The sequence below is a fragment of the Oncorhynchus nerka genome, linkage group LG9a (assembly GCF_034236695.1).
Source record: "Oncorhynchus nerka isolate Pitt River linkage group LG9a, Oner_Uvic_2.0, whole genome shotgun sequence".
In the NCBI taxonomy this organism is placed as follows: domain Eukaryota; kingdom Metazoa; phylum Chordata; class Actinopteri; order Salmoniformes; family Salmonidae; genus Oncorhynchus; species Oncorhynchus nerka.
Genome location: NC_088404.1, coordinates 44961388 through 44988101, shown reverse-complemented (window position 1 = coordinate 44988101; position 26714 = coordinate 44961388). Strand labels below are relative to the sequence as shown.

Genomic DNA, 26714 nt, shown 5'->3' with positions numbered 1-26714 from the left:
TGCCGGGGTGTTAAGCATATCCCAGTTTAGGTCACCTAACAGAACAAACTCAGAAGCTAGATGGGGGGCAATCAATTCACAAATGGTGTCCAGGGCACAGCTGGGAGCTGAGGGGGTCGGTAGCAGGCGGCAACAGTGAGAGACTTATTTCTGGAGAGAGTAATTTTCAGAATTAGTAGCTCGAACTGTTTGGGTATGGACCTGGAAAGTATGACATTACTTTGCAGGCTATCTCTGCAGTAGACTGCGACTCCTCCCCTTTGGCAGTTCTATCTTGACGGAAGATGTTATAGTTGGGTATGGAAATCTCTGAATTTTGGTGGCCTTCCTGAGCCAGGATTCAGACACGGCAAGGACATCAGGGTTAGCAGAGTGTGCTAAAGCAGTGAGTAAAACAAACTTAGGGAGGAGGCTTCTAATGTTGACATGCATGAAACCAAGGCTTTTTCGATCACAGAAGTCAACAAATGAGGGTGCCTGGGGACATGCAGGGCCCGGGTTTACCTCCACATCACCCGCGGAACAGAGAAGGAGTAGTATGAGGGTGCGGCTAAGGGCTATCAAAACTGGTCGCCTAGAGCGTTGGGGACAGAGAATAAGAGGAGCAGGTTTCTGGGCATGGTAGAATATATTCAGGGCATAATGCACAGACAGGGGTATGGTGGGATGCGGGTACGGCGGAGGTAAGCCCAGGCACTGGGTGATGATGAGAGAGGTTTTATCTCTGGACATGCTGGTTGTAATGGGTGAGGTCACCGCATATGTGGGAGGTGGGACAAAGGAGGTATCAGGGGTGTGAGGAATAGGACTAGGGGCTCCATTGTGAACTAAAACAATGATAACTAACCTGAGCAATAGTATACAAGTCAAAATGAGGCTCAGTAGTGTGCCTGTATGACCTCCCTTCAATGCCTGGGCATGCTCCTGATGAGGTGGCGGATGGTCTCCTGAGGGATCTCCTCCCAGACCTGGACTAAAGCATCCGCCAACTCCTGGACAGTCTGTGGTGCAACGTGGTGGATGGAGCGACACATGATGTCCCAGATGTGCTAAATTGGATTCAGGTCTGGGGAACGGGCGGGCCAGTCCATAGCATCAATGCCTTCCTCTTGCAGGAACTGCTGACACACTCCAGCCACATGAGGTCTAGCATTGTCTTGCATTAGGAGGAACCCAGGGCCAACCGCACCAGCATATGGTCTCACAAAGGGTCTGAGGATCTCATCTCGGTACCTAATGGCAGTCAGGCTACCTCTGGCGAGCACATGGAGGGCTGTGCGGCCCCCCAAAGAAATGCCACCCCACACCATGACTGACCCACCGCCAAACTGGTCATGCTGGAGGATGTTGCAGGCAGCAGAACGTTCTCCACAGCGTCTCCAGACTGTCACGTCTGTCACATGTGCTCAGTGTGAACCTGCTTTCATCTGTGAAGAGCACAGGGCGCCAGTGGCGAATTTGCCAATCTTGGTGTTCTCTGGCAAATGCCAAATGTCCTGCACGGTGTTGGGCTGTAAGCACAACCCCCTCCTGTGGACGTCGAGCCCTCATACCACCCTCATGGAGTCTGTTTCTGACCGTTTGAGCAGACACATGCACATTTGTGGCCTGCTGGAGGTCATTTTGCAGGGCTCTGGCAGTGCTTCTCCTGCTCCTCCTTGCACAAAGGCGGAGGTAGCGGTCCTGCTGCTGGGTTGTTGCCCTCCTACTGCCTCCTCCACGTCTCTTGATGTACTGGCCTGTCTCCTGGTAGCGCCTCCATGCTCTGGACACTACGCTGACAGACACAGAAAACCTTCTTGCCACAGCTTGCATTGATGTGCCATCTTGGATGAGCTGCACTACCTGAGCCACTTGTGTGGGTTGTAGACTCCGTCTCATGCTACCACTAGAGTGAAAGCACCGCCAGCATTCAAAAATGACCAAAACATCAGCCAGGAAGCATAGGAACTGAGAAGTGGTCTGTGATAATCACCTGCAGAACCACTCCTTTATTGGGGGTGTCTTGCTAATTGCCTATAATTTCCACCTGTTGTCTATTCCATTTGCACAACAGCATGTGAAATTTATTGTCAGTCAGTGTTGCTTCCTAAGTGGACAGTTTGATTTCACAGAAGTGTGACTGACTTGGAGTTACATTGCGTTGTTTAAGTGTTCCCTTTATTTTTTTGAGCAGTGTACATATGAGATGAGTAATGTAGGATATGTAAACATTATATAAAGTGGCATTGTTTAAAGTGGCTAGTGATACATTTATTACATAAATTCTTCCTTTATTAAAGTGGCTAGAGTTGAGTCAGTATTGAGTCAGTATGTTGGCAGCAGCCCCTCAATGTTAGTGATGGCTGTTTAACAGTCTGATGGCCTTGAGATAGAAGCTGTTTTTCAGTCTCTCGGTCCCCGCTTTGATGCACCTGTACTGACCTCGCCTTCTGGATGATAGTGGGGTGAACAGGCAGTGGCTCAGGTGGTTGTTGTCCTTGATTAATTTTTGGCCTTCGTGTGACATTGGCTGGTGTAGGTGTCCTGGAGGGCAAGTAGTTTGCACCCGGTGATGCGTTGTGCAGGCCTCCCTACCCTCTGGAGAGCCTTGTGGTTGTGGGCGGAGCAGTTGCCGTACCAGGCGTTGATACAGCCCGACAGGATGCTCTTGATTGTGCATCTGTAAAAGTTTGTGAGTGTTTTTGGTGACAAGCCACATTTCTTCAGCCTCCTGAGGTTGAAGAGGCGATGCTGGCCCTCACCTCCTCCCTGTAGGCCGTCTCGTCGTTGTTGGTAATCAAGCCTACCACTGTAATGTCTTCTGCAAACTTGATGATTGAGTTGGAAGCGTGCATGGCCACGCAGTCATGGGTGAACATGGAGTACAGGAGAGGGCTGAGAATGCACCCTTGTGGGGCCCCAGTGTTGAGGATCAGCGGGGTGGAGATGTTGTTACCTACACTCACCACCTGGGGGCAGCCTGTCAGAAAGTCCAGGACCCAGTTGCACAGGGCGGGGTCGAGACCCAGGGAGTTTGGAGGGTATTATGGTGTTAAATGCTGAGCTGTAGTCGATGAACAGCATTCTTACATTGGTATTCCTGTTATCCAGATGGGTTAGGGCAGTGTGCAGTGTTATTGCGATTGCGTCGTCTGTGGACCTATTGGGGCGGTAAGCAAATTGGAGTGAGTCTAGGGTGTCAGGTAGGGTGGAGGTGATATGGTCCTTAACTAGTCTCTCAAAGCACTTCATGATATCGGAAGTGAGTGCTACCGGGCAATAGTCATTTAGCTCAGTTACCTTAGCTTTCTTGGGATCAAGAACAATGGTTGCCCTCTTGAAGCATGTGGGAACAGCAGACTGGGATAAAGATTGATTGAACATGTCCGTAATCACACCAGCCAGCTGGTCTGCGCATGCTCTGAGGACGCGGCTGGGGATGCCGTCTGGGCCTGCAGCCCTTCGAGAGTTAACACGTTTAAATGTTTTACTCACGTTGGCTGCAGTGAAGGAGAGCCCACAGGTTTTGGTAGCGGGCCGTGTCAGCAAAAGAATTTGTCTGGGAGCTAGACATCGTGGTCCGTGACTGAGCTGGTTTTTCTTTTGTAGTCCGTGATTGATTGTAGACCCTGCCACACACCTCTCATGACAGAGCCGTTCAATTGTGACTCTACTTTGTCTCTATACTGACGCGTAGCTTGTTTGATTGTCTTGCGGAGGGAATATCTACACTGTTTGTATTCGGTCATGTTTCCGGTCCCTTGCCCTGATTGGTTCACGCTTTCAGTTTTCGAGCGAATCCTGCCATCAATCCACGGTTTCTACTTGGGGAATGTTTTAATAGATGCTGTGGGTACAACATCACTGATGCACTTGCTACTAAACTTGCTCCCCGAATCAGCGTATTCATCAATGTTGTTGTTCGACGCTATGCGAAACATATCCCAGTCGTGATCGAAGCAATCTTGAAGCGTTTAATCCGATTGGTCGGACCTGTGTTGAACAGACCTGAGCACGGGTGCTTCCTGTTTAAGTTTCTGTCTATAGGCTGGGAGCAACAAAATGGAGTCGTGGTCAGCTTTTCCGAAAGGGGGGCGGGGGAGGGCTTTATATGCGTCGCGGAAGTTAGAAGAACAATGATCCAGGGTTTTTCCAGCCCAGGTTGATATGTTGATAACATTTAGGGAGCCTTGTTTTCAGATTAGCCTTGTTAAAATCCCCAGCTACAATAAATGCAGCCTCAGGATATGTGGTTTCCAGGTTACATAGAGTCAAATGAAGTTCTTTCAAGGCCGTCGATGTGTCTGCTTGGGGGTGAATATACACGACTGTGATTATGATTGAAGAGAATTCTCTTGGTAGATAATGCGGTCGGCATTTGATTGTAAGGACTTCTAGGTCAGGTGAACAAAAGGACTTGAGTTCCTGTATGTTGTTATGATCACACCACGTCTCGTTAATCATAAGGCATACACCCCCGCCCTTCTTCTTACCGGAGAAGAGCTTGTTTCTGTTGGCACGATGCGTGAAGAAACCAGGGGGCTGTACCGACTCCGATAGCGTGTCTCGAGTGAGCCATGTTTCTGTGAAACAAACAACGTCACAGTCTCTGATGTCTCTCTGGAAGGCAACCCTTGCTCGGATTTCGTCTACCTTGTTGTCAAGAGACTGGACATTGGCGAGTAGTATGCTCGGGAGCAGTGCGAGATGTGCCCGTCTACGGAGCCTGAGCAGAAGACCGCTCCGTCTGTCCCTTCTGTGGCGCCGTTGTTTTGGATCGCCGGCTGGGATCCAATCCATTGTCCTGGGTGGTGGACCAAACAGAGGATCTGCTTCGGGAAAGTCGTATTCCTGGTCGTAATGTTGGTGAGTTGACTTTGCTCTTATATCCAATAGTTCCTCCAGACTGTATGTAATAAAACCTAAGATTTCCTCGGGTAACAGTGTAAGAAATAACACATAAAAAAACAATATACTGCATCGTTTCCTAGGAACGCGGCCATCTCTGTAGGCGCCGGAAATAATAATAATAGTAGTCAGAACCGTCCAGAGTAGTGATGCTGCACGGGCGGGCAGGTGTGGGCAGCGATCGGTTGAAGAGCATGCATTTAGTTTTACTTGCATTTAAGAGCAGTTGGAAACCACGGAAGGAGAGTTGTATGGCATTGAAGCTCGTTTGGAGGTTAGTTAACCTGTTGCTTCTACTCGGGACGCTTGCGTCCCAACTAGAGCTCTGGAAATGCAAATGCGCTACGCTAAATGCTAATAGTATTAGTTAAAACTCAAAAGTTCATTAAAATACACATGCAGGGTATCGAATTAAAGCTACACTCGTTGTGAATCCAGGCAACAAGTCAGATTTTTAAAATGCTTTTCGGCGAAAGCATGAGAAGCTATTATCTGATAGCATGCAACACCCCAAAAGACCCACAGGGGACGTAAACAAAATAATTAGCATTTCGGCGTTACACAAACCGCACAATAAAATAGAAAACATTCATTACCTTTCACCATCTTCTTTGTTGGCACTCCTAGATGTCCCATAAACACTATTTGGGTCTTTATTTCGATTAAATCGGTCCATATAAAGCCTAGATATCGTTATATGTAGACTGTGTGATAAACGAAAAAAACATTGTTTCAAAACGTAACGTCATTTTTTAAAATTCAAAAAGTCGACGATAAACTTTCACAAAACACTTCGAAATACGTTTGTAATGCAACTTTAGGTATTAGTAAACGTTAATAAGCGATAAAATTCATCAGGAGGCGATGTAAAGATCATTAGCTGTCCGTCTGGAAAAATGTCCGGCTAGAAACTCAACGAAAATATCCGGTCCTAGGCCTGGAGGAGATACGGTGTCCTGTATGTGTTTGACCAAGAAAAACTCGAAGGGAAATGACAAGACTCTAGACACCCTGTGGAAGCTGTAGGTACTGCAACCTCAGTCAATTAATTGTGGTTCACGTTTATCAATGGGTTCAAGTAGCGCATGGATATATTTTCCCCATTTTCAGTGATCAGTTTTTCCTGTGCTTTTCGATGTAAATGCCGTTCTGGTAAAGCCACAGCAGTGATTTAACCAGTTTTTTAAACGTCTGAGTGTTTTGTATCCACACAGACTAAGCAAATGCATATACTATATTCCTGGCATGAGTAGCAGGGCGCTGAAATGTTGCGCGATTTTTAACAGAATGTTCAAAAAAGTAGAGGGTCGACTTAAGAGGTTAACACAGTTTCCAAAGAAGGGCCAGATATATACAGAATGATGTCGTCTGAGTAGAGTTGGATCAGAGAATCACCAGCAACAAGAGCGACATCATTGATGTATACAGAGAAAAGAATTGGCCAAGAATTTAACCCTGTGGCATCCCCCATAGACTGCCAGAGGTCAGGCCCTCCGATTTGACACACTGAACTCTTTCTGAGAAGTAGTTGGTGAACCAGGCAAGGCAGTCATTTGACAATCCAAGGCTGTTGAGTCTGCCGATAAGAATGTGGTGATTGGCAGAGTCGAAAGTCTTGGCCAGGTCGCATAGGTTGCATAGCGGAGAGATGGCCAAAACATTGTAGCAGGATATCAAGTGTAGTCCATTTGTCTTCATTGGAGCCAGAGCAGGTGATTTCATTCTGTAAAAACTGGCCAGCGACACTAAACTCTGTTTTGCTTAGATCCAGCATTGATTTCACCTTCTTCACATCTAGAAAGTCTTGGCTCAAGGTCAAGGGCACACTGGACCTCCACCAGTTGGCTGTTGCGTTCGCTGAATCATACCTGACATTACATCATCCAATTGTAAGTAAGCTTATAGCCTACTGCTCAAAGAGAGGGCAAAGAGGGCCAAAGAGTGGTCGGCTATCAGCTAGAATCAGCTAGTTAGCTAGCTAGTTAACTATTCTGTTGAAACAATCTTACTAGGTTTACCCGTGATTGGAGTTTGTTCTGCTGCTGACATCTGCCTCTTAGGCCTACTAACAGTCTAATTGAAGCCTTCCATGTTCCTGACCGTGAGATGACATATGCAACTCAAAGATAGCCATTACTACACTACCGTTCCCGCGCCGGCAGTGTCTGCCTGCATGATGAGTGAAAGGGATTGGGAGGGGGAATTTTCCAAGATTCGAACATTTGAAATTAGCTAGTTTGATGGGCAATTTATTTAAACTAGAAGTTAAATAAAAAATTGTTCATAAAAAACGCCACCAATCTGAAAAGGCAACGTATCTCATAGGAGGGCAAAAGGGCAGGTGCACCCTTATACCTCTTTCTGTGCACGAGCCTGGGCCTGGTAGTGAGAGGCATTTTCATCAATAGATTTGAGCATATTTTCGCCAAATGCCATTTTAATTTTCAATACAGCAGATTATCATTTTACATGTTGTGGAGCATTTTAAACATTTCTGGAACAGATGCCACTCAGTTGATTGTCCAAACTGGACTGATGTAACATATCAGATTTGTGTGATTCGCCACTGAAAACTATTGTGTGTTATCAGCCGATTTATATGAAGAACTTGTGACACTGGTGTCTAAGAAGGGATTTGAAAAGTAATTATGGATGTTGCTGTTTGTTAATCTCTCTAACAGTTTAACTGAACTTATTTGGTATTCAACATAATGAAGGAATGCACATGCATATAAATCACAATATTACTGTTGTAGAGTAATTAGAGATAAAGAATACTGCAGACACGTTGATACAGACAATTTAAGTAGAATTAGAAGAAAATAGTTCAAATAAAAAATTTGTGCTGTACAAACAAAGTAACTTTAAAACAATTTTTGGCGCCCAGGTAAACAATGTTCGACAACCTACGTGTCCAACTGCCTGCTTACTCAGAAACATCCCTGTCATTTTGTTAAACCTCTCTTTTACCATAATCACATTTTGGGGATTTTGACAGTGGTGGGTTAATGAAAAACGGCATGGACAAAACTGAACTAACTCTGTGCCATATTGAGTTTACCTTTCTATTGGCAGCTAATAAGTCATTTAGAATGAATTAAGTTGATGGGTGAGTGGCGCAGCACAAATCAATAAGCTCTCATAATCACCATGCATGACTTGAGTGTGTCTGATTTAATAGGAGATCAGTGAGTAATTACTCTCACACCAACAGCAGAAAATACATTTTCAACAGTTTGGGAAGAGAAGAGACGAGCTGTGACACACTTCCTACTTCCTGCTGTCAGAGCATTATTACTGATGATGATATGGGTGGTGCTTCTCTAGTCTTAAACAGATTGTGTTCATCAAATTCAATCCAATTTGATTTGTCACATGTGATGAATACAACAGCCCTTAACCAACAATACAGGTAAAGAAACAGAGATAAGAAAAGATTTACTAAATAAACTGAAGTAAAAAAGTAAATAAAAAGGAACACAATAAAATAACAATACAGAGGCTACATACAGGGGGTACCGGTACCGAGTCAATGTGCGGGGGTAAAGGTTAGTCGAGGTCATTTGTACATGTAGGTAGGGGTAAAGTGACTATGCATAGAAAAAAACAGCAAGTAGCAGCAGTGTAAAAACACTGGGGGGGGGGGGTCAATGTGTGTAGTTACACTAGTACTGTATGTTTAGCCATTACAGTAAATGGTGATATACTGAACCATTGGGCTGAGTTAAGTTAGAGTTGATTATAATGATTTTGTTTTGGCCTTCTTTGAAAATCAGAACATTGCTTATTCTGAATATATTGACATGAAAGACAAACTTACAGACACAGTGAAAAATACATTTTCAAATCAATATTCAACTCCAACAGCCAGTTGTACTCACTTTTTCCCCCAGTGGATATAATTCCTGATTGCGATGTAGTGCATTATGTGCTCCCTGACCCACTGCTCTGTGAAGAGCCTTACACTGAAAATGAAATGACTGGCTTGTTTGGTTTCCATCCTGACCCGCAGGCTTTTGATTAAAATACATCAGAAACAACATATTTTCTTTCCACAGACCATGGTAAGTTTAAATCCTTTTCCTAATAGAGAAACGAGGTTGTTAACAGCCTAGACTGCTAACTTTCATTATCAGGGAAATAGAGAGAAACAGAAGGAAAATGGTAATAACCTTGGATTAGTTATTCTTGGGGTCAGGGGAGGCAATGTTGGGATGAGATGTCTGTTTCTCTCTCAGCCCATTGTGTGTACAGTAATGAAGGTTGCACTATCTCTCCAGATCACTGTGTTTGATTGCAATGCGGCTGGCTGAATGGATGACATGAATAATCCGATTAAGATTGCATTTGCACATAATTATAAAACCGATGAAAGGATTTTCACTGTGTGTCCATTGTCTGCTTGGTCTCATGTGTGTTCTCCTTGTGCTGAGAGATTGTGTGCTAATCATGTTTTACCAACGTATACTGCTCACAGACATACTACCATTTTGAACCTTTTCTTATGCCATTGGAGTAGATATCTCTTGATCTAATGGCATGAAACAGACCATGATAGCATGACATAGGTAGAGCAATCACTTTAGTATGATTCATTCATGTGTGAGGATACACTATGGTAATGGTCTCATGTAGATGGGCATACCACTTTCGACATACTGTTCATACAAGCTGCCCTCCGAGCAAACTTCTCCCCAACACAGCCAGTAGCAGAACTATTAATGATAAGTCTGTTGGCCTGTTATGTTTTGTTTTGTTTTGTTTCCCCACTCTCTTTTTTTGTACCTTTGTGTTAATGATGATTTCACGGTCGATTGGTCACTCCTGACAACATGGCTAATAGGATTTGAATTGTAAACATTGGACTAGCTACTGTGTTACTGACTCACTGCACCAGCCAGGCAGCTTCTGGGCAACAAGAACCTGAGGGGTAGCAGGGAAGAAACGAGAAAATGAGGAAAGGCATAACACTTTGGCTAAAGGGACTTTCAGAGGCTACAACAGCAACAGAGTTAATAAACTACTATCACTGATCACTTGTAGGAATCAGCTGCTGCTCATGCTTAATCTATAGCCAAATTATTGTTGTCAATGTTTGCAATTACATTTTTCTTCTGGGTTTGTACTGCACAAAAGGCAGGGAGGGTATGCTCATCTACATGCTGTGTATTTCACATGACTTGAGTATACCATAAACCAGTATGTAGTCGTAGCGCTGAATTTGAAGCCGCCATATTGCTGAATGGGGCTGAATGGCACCAACAAATCGCTAAGGATCATGGTCGATGTAGTCGTTTTCATCATGCCTGAGAGAGTTTAATGGAGCCTCCTCGTAGCCTGCCGGCCGGTGATTGGTCTGTGTCAGCACGTGGTCACAGTGGGGATCAAACTTGATCATAAGGCAGACCAGGACATTTGGCACCGCTACTATAGGTTGCCAGGTAGTAGCCGACCAGCAGAGCTTGTGACTTCACGCTCCAGACCAGACACTGGGGGCCTGGTGTATACAAAATACTTTCTTTTGTTGATGCAATGTAGTCAGAACCAAAGTGTTTTTTATGGGATAATCTGGAAAATTGTGGGGCAACAGCTTCAAGGGTTAGCTTCGTTTGTTAATTGTTTGTGTTTGTTGTGACTAGGAACAAGGTTACGAGCAAGTCCTTATTCTCTACACAGCTGCCGGCTGGATGACTCCTTTTTACTCTACAAAATGTCCCCATTTCTTGTATGAAAGAGGTTTTGGATTTTAGAGTAAGCGTTTGTTAAGGGAAATATTTCAGGTGGGGTTTGGCAGGGCTTGCTGTTAGCAGTGAGCTCTAACATCCTCCTTCATTATTGCTCTTAAGGAATAATCTTAACACAATAGTAAGGGTGATCTCGCCATGTTGCCCCTTACTTCACATCTAATCAACTCACAAAATGAACAGATGAGATGAAGAAACAAAGAAAGGGATGAAGACAGAAATAAATCAGCGAGGAAAAATCCATGCAAAAGTATATCTTATCAGTTTTGAAAACTGCTTAAGTGAGATGGCACCGGAGGGGATGACTGGCGTCTTATCGACTCTTAACCAACCATGCTAATTTGTTTGTTTTTTCGCTTTGTTCGTAACTTGTTTTGTACATAATGTTGCTCCTACCGTATGACAGAAAAGAGATTCTGGACATCAGATTAGACAAAGAGTTTTTCTTGGACGGGAGGGATATAGTTGGACGGGAGGGACATGCTACAGACACCCGACTGGAGAAGGAAACCTGAGATTTCACGGGAAAAGATCAGGGTGCCTTGTGAGGATCAGACGATGAGTGGCTAATCTGCCGTTGCCTTCCGTCCTGCTAGGTAACGTTCAATCGCTGGAAAATAAATGGGACGAACTGAAAGCACGTATATCCTACCAACGGGACATTAAAAACTGTAATATCTTACACTATCGTTCAAAAGTTCGGGGTCACTTAGAAATGTCTTTGTTTTTGAAAGAAAAGCAAAAATTTTTAATCCATTAAAATAACATCAAATCGATCAGAAATACAGTGTAGACATTGCAGTGGGTGGTCTGGTGCAGACAGTCGAGCAGGGCCAGGCGGCTGGGGATGGTCTCACGGTCCAGGTCCTTGTTATGCCAGTCCTCATACAGCTTCAACAGGGCAGGCACGTAACCCTTAGCCACAGCGGCCCTGACATTGGCCTCTGAAAGAAAGATATGAAAATGGTTTAACAGTCTGAAGGCCTGGAGATAGAAGCTGTTTCTCAGTCTCTCTCTCCCAGCGTTGATGCACCTGTACTGACCTCGCCTTCTGGATGGTAGCGGGTTGAACAGGCTGTGGCTCGACCTACCTTTCCTTAGAGATCACTACTGTGGCCAAGGGTTAAGTCTATGCCCTGCTATATGACTACTGCTTTGTGGACATTGAAATGGTCATCACAAATAGGTACTCTACCCAGGGCCGTGTTAATGTGGGAGCTTATCGGGGCTAAAGGTCCTGGGCCCAGGCCAGTGGGGAGCCCAAAAGAAAGCAAAAAAAAAAAGTATACACTACAGTTCAAAAGTTTGGGATCACTTAGAAATGTCCTTGTTTTTGAAAGAAAAGCAACATTTTTTGTCCTTTAAAATAACATCAAATTGATCAGAAATACAGTGTAGGATGCCTCCCGGGTGGCGCAGTGGTCTAGGGCTGTGCCACCAGAGACTCTGGGTTCGAGCCCAGGCTCTGTCGCAGCCGGCCACGACCGGGAGATCCATGGGGCGACGCACAATTGTCGTCCGGGTTAGGGGAGAGTTTGGCCGGTAGGGATATCCTTGTCTCATCACGCACTAGCGACTCCTGTGGCGGGCCGGGCGCAGTGCACGCTAACCAGGTCGCCAGGTGCACGGTGTTTCCTCCGACACATTGGTTCGGCTGGCTTCCGGGTTTTGATGCGCGTTGTGTTAAGAAGCAGTGCGGCTTGGTTGGGTTGTGTTTCGGAGGACGCATGGCTTTCGACCTTCGTCTCTCCCGAGCCCGTACGGGAGTTGTAGCGATGAGACAAGATAGTAACTACTAACAATTGGATTCCACGAAATTGAGGAGAAAAAGGGGTAAAAAAAATGTAAAAAGAAGAAAAATAAAGAAATACAGTGTAGACATTGTTAATGTTGTAAATGACTATTGTAGCTGGAAATATCTACATAGGCATACAGAGGCCCATTATCAGCAACCATCACTAGAAGTGCAAAAGAACACAAACACTGGACAGAGGAAGATTTGAAGAAAGTGTTATGGACAGACAAATCTAAGTTTAAGATGTTCGGATCACAAAGAAGAACATTCGTGAAACGCAGAAAAATGAAAAGATGCTGGAGGAGTGCTTGATGCCATCTGTCAAACATGGTGGAGGCAATGTGATGGTCTGGGGGTGCTTTGGTGGTGGTAAAGTGGGAGATTTATACAGGGTCAAAGGGATCTTGAAGAAGGAAGTCTATCACTCCATTTTGCAATGCCATGCCATACCCTGTGGACGGCGCATAATTGGAGCCAATTTCCTCCTACAACAGGACAATTACCCAAAGCACAACTCCAAACTATGCAAGAAGTATTTAGGGAAGAAGCAGTCAGCTGGTATTCTGTCTATAATGGAGTGGCCAGCACAGTAACCGGATCTCAATTGTATTGAGCTGTTGTGGGAGCAGCTTGACCGTATGGTACGTGAGAAGTGCCCATCAAGCCAATCCAACTTGTGGGAGGTGCTTCAGGAAGCATGGGGTGAAATCTCTTCAGATAACCTCAACAAATTTGACAACTAGAATGCCAAAGGTCTGCAAGGCTGTAATTGCTGCAAATGGAGGTTTCTTTAATGAAAGCAAAGTTTGAAGGACACAATTATTATTTCAATTAAAAATCATTATTTACAACCTTGTCAATACCTTGAATATATTTCCTATTCATTTTGCAACTCGTTTCATGTATGTTTTCATGGAAAACAAGGGAATTTCTAAGTGACCCAAACTTTTGAACATTACTATATGTTTCACTGAGTCGTGGCTGAACGTCAACATTAAGAACATACAGCTGGCAGGATAGAACATCAGCCTCTGGTAATACACGGGGCGGGGGCCTCTGCATATATGTAAACAACAGCTGGTGCACGATATCTAAGGAAGTCTTGAGGTTTTGCTCGCCTGAGGTAGAGTATCTCATAAAAAGCTGTAGACCACACTATTTACCTAAAAATAATTAATCTGCATTTTTTGTTGCTGTCTACATACCACCACAGACCGATGCTGGCACTAAAACCGCACTCAATGAGCTGGATACAGAAAAACGCACATCCAGAGGCAGTGCTCCTAGTGGCCGGGGACTTTAATGCAGAGAAACTTAAATCCGTTTTACCTCATTTCTATCAGCATGTTAACTTCTTGCGTCGAGCCATCCCGGATCCGGTATCGTGACTACAGCCTCAAGCTCATTACCATAACGCAACGTTAACTATTCATGAAAATCGCAAATGAAATGAAATGAATCTATTTGCTCTCAAGCTTAGCCTTTTGTTAACAACACTGTCATCTCAGATTTTCAAAATATGCTTCTCAACCATTGCAAAACAAGCATTTGTGTAACAGTATTGATAGCTAACGTAGCATTTAGCGTAGCATTTAGCGTTAGAATTCAGCAGGCAACATTTACACAAAAAAACAGAAAAGCATTCAAATAAAATCATTTACCTTTGAAGAACTTCAGATGTTTTCAATGAGGAGACTCTCAGATAGCAAATGTTCAGTTTTTCCTGAAAGATTATTTGTTTAGGACAAATCGCTCCGTTTTCTGCGTCACGTTTAGCTACGAAAAAAACCTGTATCCAGGATTGTGTAAATCTATCCGCAAGCTCATTAGCATAACACAACGTTAACTATTCATGAAAATCGCAAATGAAATGAAATTAATCTATTTGCTCTCAAGCTTAGCCTTTTGTTAACAACACTGTCATCTGAGATTTTCAAAATATGCTTCTCAACCATTGCAAAACAAGCATTTGTGTAACAGTATTGATGGCTAACGTACCATTTAGCGTTAGCATTCAGCATGCAACATTTTCCACAAAAACCATAAAAGCATTCAAATAAAATCATTTACCTTTGAAGAACTTCAGATGTTTTCAATGAGGAGACTCTGTTAGATAGCAAATGTTCAGTTTTTACAAAAAATATTATTTGTGTCGACTAATCGCTCCGTTTGGTTCATCACGTTTGGGTAAGGAAAAAAATTAAATAATAAGTCCTTAAAACGCGAACTTTTTTCCAAATTAACTCCATAATATCGACAGAAACATGGCAAACCGATGTTTAGAATCAATCCTCAAGGTGTTTTTCACATATCTATCGACGATAACTACCACGATGGATTTTTAGCTAATTGAGCTAATGGGTAGAGCTGCAGCTTTCAAGGAGCGGGACTCTAATGGGAAGCTTATAAGAAATCCCACTATGCCCTTCGACGAATCATCAAACAGGCAAAGCGTCAATACAGGACTAATACCGAATTGTATTACACCGGCTCAAACGCTCGTCGGATGTGGCAGGGCTTGCAAACTATTACAGACTACAAAGGGAAGCACAGCCGAGAGCTGCCCAGTGACACGAGCCTACCAGACGAGCTAAATAACTTCTATGCAATAAGGAACCACATGGCTTGATCAAACCTCCTGACCGATGAAATCGCAAATGCTAGCTCACCATGCATTATAGTCCTCCTCAATGTAGTAGAACCCCCCGCCCAAAATAGGTTGGTGTATTAGAATCAAAATTCACAAGATAGCTAGCTTGATAGCATCGATAGCTAGCTATCGTGAGAAAGCTGATTTGCCATTTATTCTCGGGAATTAAACAAATAGATGCAATCCAGACCATATCTATACACACTTGGCTATCTATAAAATATACAGGAGGTCTCTGCCAAGGCGACCTCACGGTGCCATGGCAACCACGGAACTCCAAAATTGTAGTGTTACTTTTCAAAGCGGCAGGTTTTAAAAGCATAGGTCCCCTGCCACTCTTGATGCCCTCCTGGAAAATAGAAATTACCCCCCCCCCCCCCACCAAAAATCTTCCTGCTTTCTGTTAGGAGAAGCAGACAGCCCCTCTCATCACAGTACCATATGTTATCTTCTATTTAATTCTCATTCAGAGCAGAACTACACAAGCACTCAGACAGACAAACACACACACTCACATGCACGCACATAAAGAGGTGAGTGTGTGGAGAAGGTGTAAATCAGTGTGCCTGTCACATCCTCGTCCCCAGTGGATCCCAGTGTGTTCTAATCTGATTAGTGTAGAAGGGCTTTATGTTTGCTGTCAATCAAGGGTTGGGCTATCTGAAGGTCACAGCATCCTTCACACATCTGAACTGCTGGTGGAGTCAATTGGCACCTTTACAACCGGCACAGAAATGACAATTTGCCTGCACACACACTTTTGCCAACACAATTTGCCTATGCATTAGCGATTACCATGGGCTTCTGCATTTCAAAATGGGAATAACTTGACAGGTAGTGTTGTTTACATTCACAGCAGTAGCAGGTTGTTCCATTCAAGATAAGGGAGGATATTTTTGAAATTTAATTTAATTTCTATTACAGCATATTGGATGACTGTCATTCATATTCCATTCACCCAGTTCAATGTAACATTGATAGGTTTAGGCTACTACATGATACTCAAATTTGCCCTATACCCATCATGAGGTTGCTACAACCTAGCCTATGAATGAAAGTTTATAATGTAGGTGCACAGGTCGAGAGACATATTGGAGTAATGAAGGTGACTCTTGCCTGCATCTAGCTGATCTGAGGTGTAGCAACATCTGTGACAGTCACATCTGTAGTCGTGAAATGCTTTGAAAGGCTGGTCATGGCCATATCAACACCAACATCCCAGACATCCCGGACCCACTCCAATTTGCATACTGCCTCAATAGATCCACAGGTGACGCTATTGCACTTCCCACTGCACTCTCCCACCTGGACAAAAGGAACAACTATGTGAGAGTGCTGTTCATTGAGTACAGCATAGCTTTCAACACCATAGTGCCCTCCAAGCTCATCCTAAACTCAGGACTAAACACCTCCCTCTGCAACTGGAGTGCGTGCTTTGTCCCCTCCTGTACTCCCTGTTCACCCACGAGTGCGTGGCCGCACACAACTCCAACACCATCATTAATACATCTGCTGATGACACGACGGTGGTAGGCCTGATCACCGACGACGAGGCTGACACAACCTATCGGGAGGAGGTCAGTGACCTGGCAGTGTGGTGCCAAGACAAAAATCTCTCCCACAACGTCAGCAAGACAAAGGAGCTGGTTGTGGATTACAGGAAAAGAATGGCCAAGCACGCCCCCATCCACATCGACAGGGTTATAGTGGAGCGGGTTGAGAGCTTCAAGTTCATCGGTTTCCACATTACTAAGGAATTAACATGGTCCAAACACACCAACTTAGTTGTGAGTGAGATACGACAACACCTCTTTCCCCCTCAGGAGGCTGAAAATGTTTGGCATGGGCCTTCATATCCTCAAAAGGTTCTACTGCTGTACCATTGAAAGCATATTGACTTGCTGCATCACCGCTTGGTATGGCAACTACTTGGCATCAGACTGCAAGGCGCTACAGAGGGTGATGTGGGAGGCCCAGTACATCACTGGGGCGGGGCTCCCTGCCATCCAGAACTCTATACCAGTAGGTGTCAGAGGAAGGCCCTGAAAATGGTCATAGACCCAACCCCCCAAGCCATAGACAGTTCACTCTGCTACCACACAACAAGCGGTACAGCAATGGAAAGTCTGGGACTAAAAGGCTCCTGAACAGCTTCTACCCACAAGCCATAAGACTGCTGAACAGTTCATCAAATGGCTACACGGACTATTTGCATTTATCCTTTTTTGCACCGACTCTCTACGGTACTCCTTGTATATAGCCTCGTTATTGGTATTTATTGTGATACTATTTTCTATATTTATTTGCAAATGTTCTTACTTTTTAAATCTGCATTGTTGGGAAAGAGCTCATAAGTAGGCATTTCATGGTAAAGTCTACGCCTGTTGTATTTGGCGCATGTGATGAATACAATTTGATTCGATCAAATAAAATACGATTTTGTTTGGTTTAATTTGATTAATCATTAGTTTCTATTGGACAACTTCAGGTAGGTTCCTCCCTGTTTCGTTCTGTTTGCTTCCGTTTAAGAAACATTTTGCAACAGAATCAGCCAAATGAATATACCCCTGAACACCCAAACACAGAGTTCACTGTTTGCTTCCGCTTAAGAAACATTTTGCAACAGAATTAGCTAAATTAATACAGCCCTGATCACCGGCACACACAGGTTTACTTTCAGCAGCCACATACTGAATCATCCCTTCGCTCATTGTAAAATTCTATGTGCTCTCCTCCTCTAACCAACAGCTGTCTGTGACCAGGCGCCAACCTCTCCAAGCCAAACCTTCATACCATAACCGCTAACCGCTACACAGCCGACATCGTTGTCACCATATTAACATTATAGCCAACAAACTAGAACTAGCACATTAGTAATCCCACAATCCAATCCATGTGTGCAATCACGCAGTACAGTTTACAGTAAACAGTTTACAGTTTACGGTGGCAATAAATGTATAAATTCGAAAGATTACCTTGATTTGAAAGAGTTGTAGTGTTGGATAGCCTTAGCAAGCTAACTAACATAAATAGCATTCCTCTGTATTTGGGTCAGGTTATTGAGTAGGCTAAATTAGCTGCATTAGCTAAGTAAGTGAAAGGTAAATTAAGAAGAAAAAAATACAACAAACACTGCGAAAATGGTCAACATCAGGGAATATATTAATCGATATGTTTCCAGATATCTGACACTAATATGGAGTTAGTCCCCCCTTTACTGGTATAGCAAGTCCCCACAGCAATGCTCCAACATCTAGTGGAAAGCCTTCCCAGAAGAGTGGAGGCTGTTATAGTAGCAAAGGGGGAGCAACTCCATATTAATGCCCATGATTTTAGAATGAGATATTCAACGAGCAGGTGTAGTGCATCTATTATCTAAGCCTTTATACTTAGGCATATATTCAGAAATGCATCATATCTGTAGTCATCACCTGATCATATATAAAAAAAAATATATACTTTCAATAGATATCCTTACATGATATGTAATATTAATCCTTGTAATTCTGATAAAAATGGGCTGAATCCAAATCATGAAATGTCCAGCTCCCAAATTATTTTACCTGTGGAGATCGCAAGGCTGTGTGCTCAATTTTGTACACCTGTCAGCAACACGTGTGGCTGAAAAAGCCACTAATTTTAAGGGGTGTCCATACACTTTTGTATATATAGTGTAGCTACTCTACCTGCTTCATTCATGATAAGAAAACTAACTAGAATAAGCTAGCTAGCCAAGCTATAAAGGAGTTAGCTTATATTAATCAGGAATACAAAATATGCCTAGACATATTTAAAGGTCTCCTTGGGGGTAAAACAAAAAGATCCTGAAGGGAAGGCAATTTCATTATTTATTAGCTAGCTAGGCTATCCCCCCTCCTATCAAGGTTAGCTAGTTAGCTAATTAACTAGCCTTACTAGATTTAGCTAACATTCTTCAATCTAGTTACTAAAATAAATCAAATTAGTTACTCACTTTAGAGGTAAATTCTTTGAGATAATTTCTGAACAGCTTCTCACTTCTTTGTTTCTCCAGTTGTCAATTTGAGCACACACCGTTTGCACACTCATTTGTGGTGCCCAAATTCAAAACAGAAAATGTGTGATTCTTATTGCAATTCTATCAGTTACAGTGCTTTTAGCTTTTGGTTTGTGTGCAACTTTATCCGGAGGGAATACTGAAAGTATAGCTAGTGTCTGAAAGAATGATATGGATTAAATATTTGTCAAATTATTTAGCTAGCCTCAAAACTCAAAAAAGCATCAGGATTTGTCCTTATTTAGAATATCAAAATGTATATCAAGATCCTGATATGGACCTTAGTCAAGAGCATATGCATTGTATGTGCTGAGAAGATTTACTAAACTCAGCAAAAAAATAAACGTCCTCTCACTGTCAACTGCGTTTATTTTCAGCAAACTTAACATGTGTAAATATTTGTATGAACATAACAAGATTCAACAACTGAGACATAAACTGAAGAAGTTCCACAGACATGTGACTAACAGAAATTGAATAATATGTCCCTGAACAAAGGGGGGGGGGGGGGGGGGGTAAAAATCAAAAGCAACAGTCAGTATCTGGTGTGGCCACCAGCTGCATTAAGTACTGCAGTGTGTCTCCTCCTCATGGACTGGACCAGATTTGCCCGTCCTTGCTATGAGATGTTACCCCACTCTTCCACCAAGGCACATGCAAGTTCCCGGACATTTCTGGGGGGAATGGCCCTGGCCCTAGCCCTCACCCTTCGATCCAACAGGTCCCAGACGTGCTCAATGGGATTGAGATCCGGGCTCTTCGCTGGCCATGGCAGAACACTGACATTCCTGTCTTGCAGGAAATCACATACAGAACGAGCAGTATGGCTGGTGGCATTGTCATGCTGGAGGGTCAGGATAAGCCTGCAGAATGGGTACCACATGAGGGAGAAGGATGTTGACCCTGTAAAGCACAGCATTGAGATTGCCTGCAATGACAACAAGCTCAGTCCGATGATGCTGTGACACACCGACCCAAACCATGACGAACCCTCCACCTCCAAATTGATCCCGCTCCAGACTACAGGCCTCAGTGTAATGCTCAATCCTTCGACGATAAACTAGATTCCGACCATCACCCCTGGTGAGACAAAACTGCGACTCGTCAGTGAAGAGCACTTTTTGCGAGTCCTGTCTGGTCCAGCAACAGTGGGTTTGTGCCCATAGGCAACGTTGTTGCCGATGATGTCTGGTGAGGACCTGCCTTACAATAGGCCTACAGGCCCTCAATCCAGCCTCTGTCAGCCTATTGCGGACAGTCTGAGCACTGATGGAGGGATTGTGCATTCCTGGTGTAACTTGGGCAGTTGTTGTTGCCATCCTATACCTGTCCCGCAGGTGTGATGTTCGGATGTACCGATCCTGTGCAGGTGTTGTTACACATGGTCTGCCACTACGAGGATGATCAGCTGTCTGTCCTGTCTCCCTGTAGCGCTCTTTTAGGCGTCTCACAGTACGGACATTGCAATTTATTGCCCTGGCCACATCTGCAGTCCTCATGCCTCCTTGCAGCATGCCTAAGGCACGTTCATGCAGATGAGCAAGAACCCTGGGCATCTTTCTTTTGGTATTTTCCAGAGTCAGTAGAAAGGCCTCTTTAGCGTCCTAAGTTTTCATAACTGTGACCTTAATTACCTACCGTCTGTAAGCTGTTAGTGTCTTAACAATTGTTCCACAGGTGCATGTCAATTTATTATTTATGGTTCATTGAACAGGCATGGGAAACGGCGTTAAACCCAATGAAGATCTGTGAAGTTATTTGGATTTGACTAATTATCTTTGAAAGACAGGGTCCTGAAAAGGGGACGTTTATTTTTTTGCTGAGTTTATGTAGGCCAACTGTCAGTACTTGTAATCTTATAAAGAAAATAAGATGTCCACATAGGCCTATCTCAGGATATCTAAGGAGTCTATATCCAGCCATACCATGTTTGATAGCCAGAGGGAATCGAGAATTTATTTGCGCATGAAAGAAAAATATGGATTTCATGTTTGTCAAATTATTGATAATGTGCTGAAAACTCAGAACTCCATCAGAAATAGTCCTTATTTTCAGCACATCAAAAAGCATATCAAGATCAGGATATGGACCTCAGCCAAGAGAAGCATATCTGGAAACAATATCGCTTCATATCTTGAATGTGCTGAGAAAACACAGATATGTGACCTATACAGTCAGTAATTTGTCAACATGATGAGAGAAAATAGGATGTCATATATCTCAGGATATTGAATGAGTCCTAATCCGGACACAGGAAATGTCCATGGGTGAAATTCAAAGTTATTCCAATATCACATACTGTATGGCCACAAGATGCAATTGGATTCAGAATTTGTCACGATATGGTGCATATCCACAAAACTCTAAATATTTTGTAGAATATTAAAAACTTGTCATGAAAAGATATCCCCTGATATGGATTTCTCTCTCTCTCTCTCTCCCTAGCTGTAGCTTATGCTTTCAGTACTAGATTAATTATCTGATCATTTGATTGGATGGACAAGATGTTAGTTCATACTGCAAGAGCTGTGATAGGTTGGAGGATGTCGTACGGATAATTACTGTGATAATTACTCTGTAAGTCTATGGAAAGGAGTGAGAACCACGAGCCTCCTGGGTTTTGTATTGAAGTCAATGTACCCAGAGGAGACGGCTACATCATGGTGCTGCCCTGGAGGGTGCTGTTGTGGCTACTCTAGACCTTCATGGCAAAAAATGTGTTTTAATCAGTTATTTGGCGGTATGTGAAGATAGTAAATCAAATCAAAATCAAATCAAATTTATTTATATAGCCCTTCGTACATCAGCTGATATCTCAAAGTGCTGTACAGAAACCCAGCCTAAAACCCCATACAGCAAGCAATGCAGGTGTAGAAGCACGGTGGCGAGGAAAAACTCCCTAGAAAGGCCAAAACCTAGGAAGAAACCTAGAGAGGAACCAGGCTATGAGGAGTGGCCAGTCCTCTTCTGGCTGTGCCGGGTGGAGATTATAACAGAACATGGCCAAGATGTTCAAATGTTCATAAATGACCAGCATGGTCCAATAATAATAAGGCAGAACAGTTGAAACTGGAGCAGCAGCACGGCCAGGTGGACTGGGGACAGCAAGGAGTCATCATGTCAGGTAGTCCTGAGGCATGGTCCTAGGGCTCAGGTCCTCCGAGAGAGAGAAAGAAAGAGAGAAAGGGAGAATTAGAGAGAGCACACTTAAATTCACACATGACACCGAATAGGACAGGAGAAGTACTCCAGATATAACAAACTGACCCTAGCCCCCCGACACCTAAACTACTGCAGCATAAATACTGGAGGCTGAGACAGGAGGGGTCAGGAGACACTGTGGCCCCCTCTGAGGATACCCCCGGACAGGGCCAAACAGGAAGGATATAACCCCACCCACTTTGCCAAAGCACAGCCCCCACACCACTAGAGGGTGGTCAACCACCAACTTACCATCCTGAGACAAAGCCGAGTATAGCCCACAAAGATCTCCGCCACGGCACAACCCAAGGGGGGGGCGCCAACCCAGACAGGAAGATCACATCAGTGACTCAACCCACTCAAGTGACGCACCCCTCCCAGGGACGGTATGAAAGAGCCCCAGTAAGCCAGTGACTCAGCCCCTGTAATAGGGTTAGAGGCAGAGAATCCCAGTGGAAAGAGGGGAACCGGCCAGGCAGAGACAGCAAGGGCGTTTCGTTGCTCCAGAGCCTTTCCATTCACCTTCCCACTCCTGGGCCAGACTACACTCAATCATATGACCCACTGAAGAGATGAGTCTTCAGTAAAGACTTAAAGGTTGAGACCAAGTTTGCGTCTCTTACATGGGTAGGCAGACCATTCCATAAAAATTGAGCTCTATAGGAGAAAGCCCTGCCTTCAGCTGTTTGCTTTTAAATTCTTGGGACAATTAGGAGGCCTGCGTCTTGTGACCGTAGCGTACGTGTAGGTATGTACGGCAGGACCAAATCAGAGAGTTAGGTAGGAGCAAGCCCATGTAATGCTTTGTAGGTTAGCAGTAAAACCTTGAAATCAGCCCTTGCTTTGACAGGAAGCCAGTGTAGAGAGGCTAGCACTGGAGTAATATGATATTTTTTTTTGGTTCTAGTCAGGATTCTAGCAGCCGTATTTAGCACTAACTGAAGTTTATTTAGTGCATTATCCGGGTAGCCGGAAAGTAGAGCATTGCAGTAGTTTAACCTAGAAGTGACAAAAGCATGGATACATTTTTCTGCATAATTTTTGGACAGAAAGTTTCTGTAGATGGAAAAAAGCTGTCCTTGAAATGGTCTTGATATGTTCTTCAAAAGAGAGATCAGGGTCCAGAGTAACGCCGAGGTCCTTCACAGTTTTATTTGAGACGACTGTACAACCATTAAGATTAATTGTCAGATTCAACAGAAGATCTCTTTGTTTCTTGGGACCTAGAACAAGCATCTCTGTTTTGTCCGAGTTTAAAAGTAGAACGTTTGCAGCCATCCACTTCCTTATGTCTGAAACACATGCTTCTAGCGAGGGCAATTTTGGGGCTTCACCATGTTTAATTGAAATGTATAGCTGTGTGTCATCCACATAGCAGTGAAAGTTAACATTATGTTTTCGAATGACATCCCCAAGAGGTAAAATATATAGTGAAAACAATAGTGGTCCTAAAACGGAACCTTGAGGAACCTTGCGCAAGGTTAAATTGAGTTCCTCAGTTAGGTGGTTAACTGATTATTGTCCTCTGGCATCCTTGGGTAGACAGAGGGAGTCTGGAAGGGCATCAAGGAATCTTTGTGTTGTCTGTCAATTTATAGCACAACTTTTGATGTTCCTTGGTTGGGGTCTGAGCAGATTATTTGTTGCAATTGCAAACGTAATAAAATGGTGGTCCGATAGTCCAGGATTATGAGGAAAAACATTAAGATCCACAACATTTATTCCATGGGACAAAACTAGGTCCAGAGTATGACTGTGACAGTGAGTGGGTCCAGAGACATGTTGGACAAAACCCACTGAGTCGATGATGGCTCCGAAAGCCTTTTGGAGTGGGTCTGTGGACTTTTCCATGTGAATATTAAAGTCACCAAAGATTAGAATATTATCTGCTATGGCCACAAGGTCCGATAGGAATTCAGGGAACTCAATGAGGAACGCTGTATATGGCCCAGGAGGCCTGTAAACAGTAGCTATAAAAAGTGATTGAGTATAGTATAGTTTTATCTTTCTTTCACTATTTTATTTTTCTGAAAATCACTGAGTAGGATGGTCCTCCCCTTCCTCCTCTGAGGAACTTCCACTGACACACAGACACCAATCCAGCAGCATGACCTCAGCTTGCATTGCAACTAGCATAATCTCAAACAGCATTACACTAATGTGGTTTTTGGACACAACGTTTCTGATATTGAGGAAGTAGTGGCGTTTTTCCCGACACTACATATTGTGTTGTCTAATCAGACATCTCAATGATAACACATCCAATCCAAACCCAGCATTTACTACAGTGTATGCTCGGTTTGCAGTACTCAGATCCTGCTTCTGTCTGTAATAACCTCTCTAAGGATATGAATGAGTTACAGCCTGAGTCTGTGGCTCATGCCAAGGATGTCAATGAGCTCAGGCTCACTGGAAATGACTGGGGAACTATGACTGTGCTGTGAAGCAAGGTGGTAGAACTGACATGTCACAGTGTGTAAGAGGAGATGGAAATGTATGGAAGCTTTTGGTGGTGTTAATCACCAAAACGGTAGTTATTGATTTACTGTACTCTGCTCCACTCCCTTCATTAAGCGTCTCCTCTCCTCTCCTCTCCTCTCCTCTTTTCTCCTCTCCTCTCCCCTCCCCTCCCCTCCTCTCCTCTGCTCTGCTCTGCTCTCCTCTCCTTTGTTCTGCTCTCCTCTCCTCACCTTTCCTCTGCTCTCCTCTCCTCACATTTCCTCTGCTCTCCTCTCCTCTCCTATGCTCTTCTCTCTCCAGCTGCTTCGAGGATGATGAGCCACCTTGTGTAGAGGAAATTGAGTACCTGAATGATAGCTTCCCCGAGCCCAACAGAAATGATCTGGACTCTGAGGTCAATGGCAACACATCCAGCGCTGAGGAGGAGGAAGATGATGAGGAAGAGCACCAGACAACCGGGAACAGTCGACGATGCTCAATGAAGTCCCGCCTCTATCCTCACTTGATAGGCCAAGAGACTCTGAACATCAAGAGGAGCCCATGCCATGGGATGAACATTTCAAATGGACAATATCTGAGCTAAGGTCTCACAAGGACATTCCCCCAAAGCACTTATTTCCTTTTTTTAATAATACATTTGATTACGGAAATTCTAATGTATATGGTTGCTAAGTTAGTGGCTATTTCCCTTAGGCTTTCAGAACAGTGGATATATAAACTATAGCAGTAGAATAGTGGACAATGGCTTTGTATGATTTGTATTTGCCTTTGTATGAGATGCATGTGGACAGTCCGGCATGACGTGGGCTTGTTGAGGCTATATTCTCCACAGAGAGCCTACTGTAAATGGGTATATGGGTGAAGTAGGGTACTAGACAGTATTATATTATATGAGATTATATTTATATTATTTGTGTATAGTAAATGTATCAAATACATCAGAAATAGGGTGGGGCTGTCACAATGTTTACCTATTATTTACATGTAGTATGATCTAAGTTCCAAAATAACAGGCTACCATAAGCATTGTTATATTTTTAACATTCATAACCTGCAATGCATTTACATAGTGCTAACCAGCAAACTGTAGTTACTTTGGGGGAAAATATATTTATATTTTTTGAAATTATATAAATATGAAGTATTTGTATAACTAAACAGATTTTGCTAGTTGACCGTTTTCATAATGTCTAAAGACGATAGTATTGAGTAGTAACTGTTCGTTATACATGTTCCATTCTCCTTCCTCTTAAATATGTTGGAGCCGAAGAGCACTACAATAAAATAGACTTTTATTGAATCAGTCGTTCCTTGTGTATTACTTGATATTGTACTGTACACGCCAACACAGCCAAGTAGTCGGGTCCTACGGTCCTACCGCTCAGTTCTGTTGGAAAAATACAATGTAAGAAGAAAACCTTTGAAGAAACTGTGAAGTGTGTCACACAGCCACCAAAAGAAAAGGAACGGTGATCCATGGGGGGGTTCATGTTTCCACCGCCCTGCATCAGAGATTCCAATCCAGATCTGCTCAGCCGTCTCCCACAGACAGGAAGCCAACAGGAACACTGACCTCCACAGCGGCTCACTGGCCTTGCCACACACTGCATTATTCCAGGCAGACTGATAGATTTGTCTTATTTTGGCTGGCCTGGCTTCCTTGGCATTGTGAGGATCCTTTCAGTGTGTCCCGAGGAGCAGAGGAATCAGAGGCTTCATGCCAAATGGCACCCTATTCCCTATTTAGTGCGGTACTTTTGACAAAGGCCCTGATAAAAAGTAGTGCACTAAATAGCGAATAGGGTGCCATCTGGGACAAAGCCAGAGGCTGTCAGGCTCTCTCACAATGACATTGGGCTACTTGCAGTGTGGCCCTGTAGGCTCTTAGCTAATCCTATCACTACAGACTCAATGGGCAGACCTGCACACTGACATTGG

General features: G+C 43.8%; 1 protein-coding gene across 1 annotated transcript in view; it reads left to right on the top strand.

Moving 5' to 3' along the window:
- Nucleotides 1-26070, top strand: part of LOC115134398 (cytosolic carboxypeptidase 4) — a 153167-nt gene extending 127097 nt beyond the window's left edge. Inside the window, exon 24 of the mRNA XM_029668312.2 lies at nucleotides 25077-26070. Within this exon, the coding sequence (XP_029524172.1) occupies nucleotides 25077-25359 (283 nt within the window). The 3' untranslated portion in view covers nucleotides 25360-26070. The remainder of the gene's footprint in view (nucleotides 1-25076) is intronic.
- Nucleotides 26071-26714: the final 644 nt, after the last annotated feature.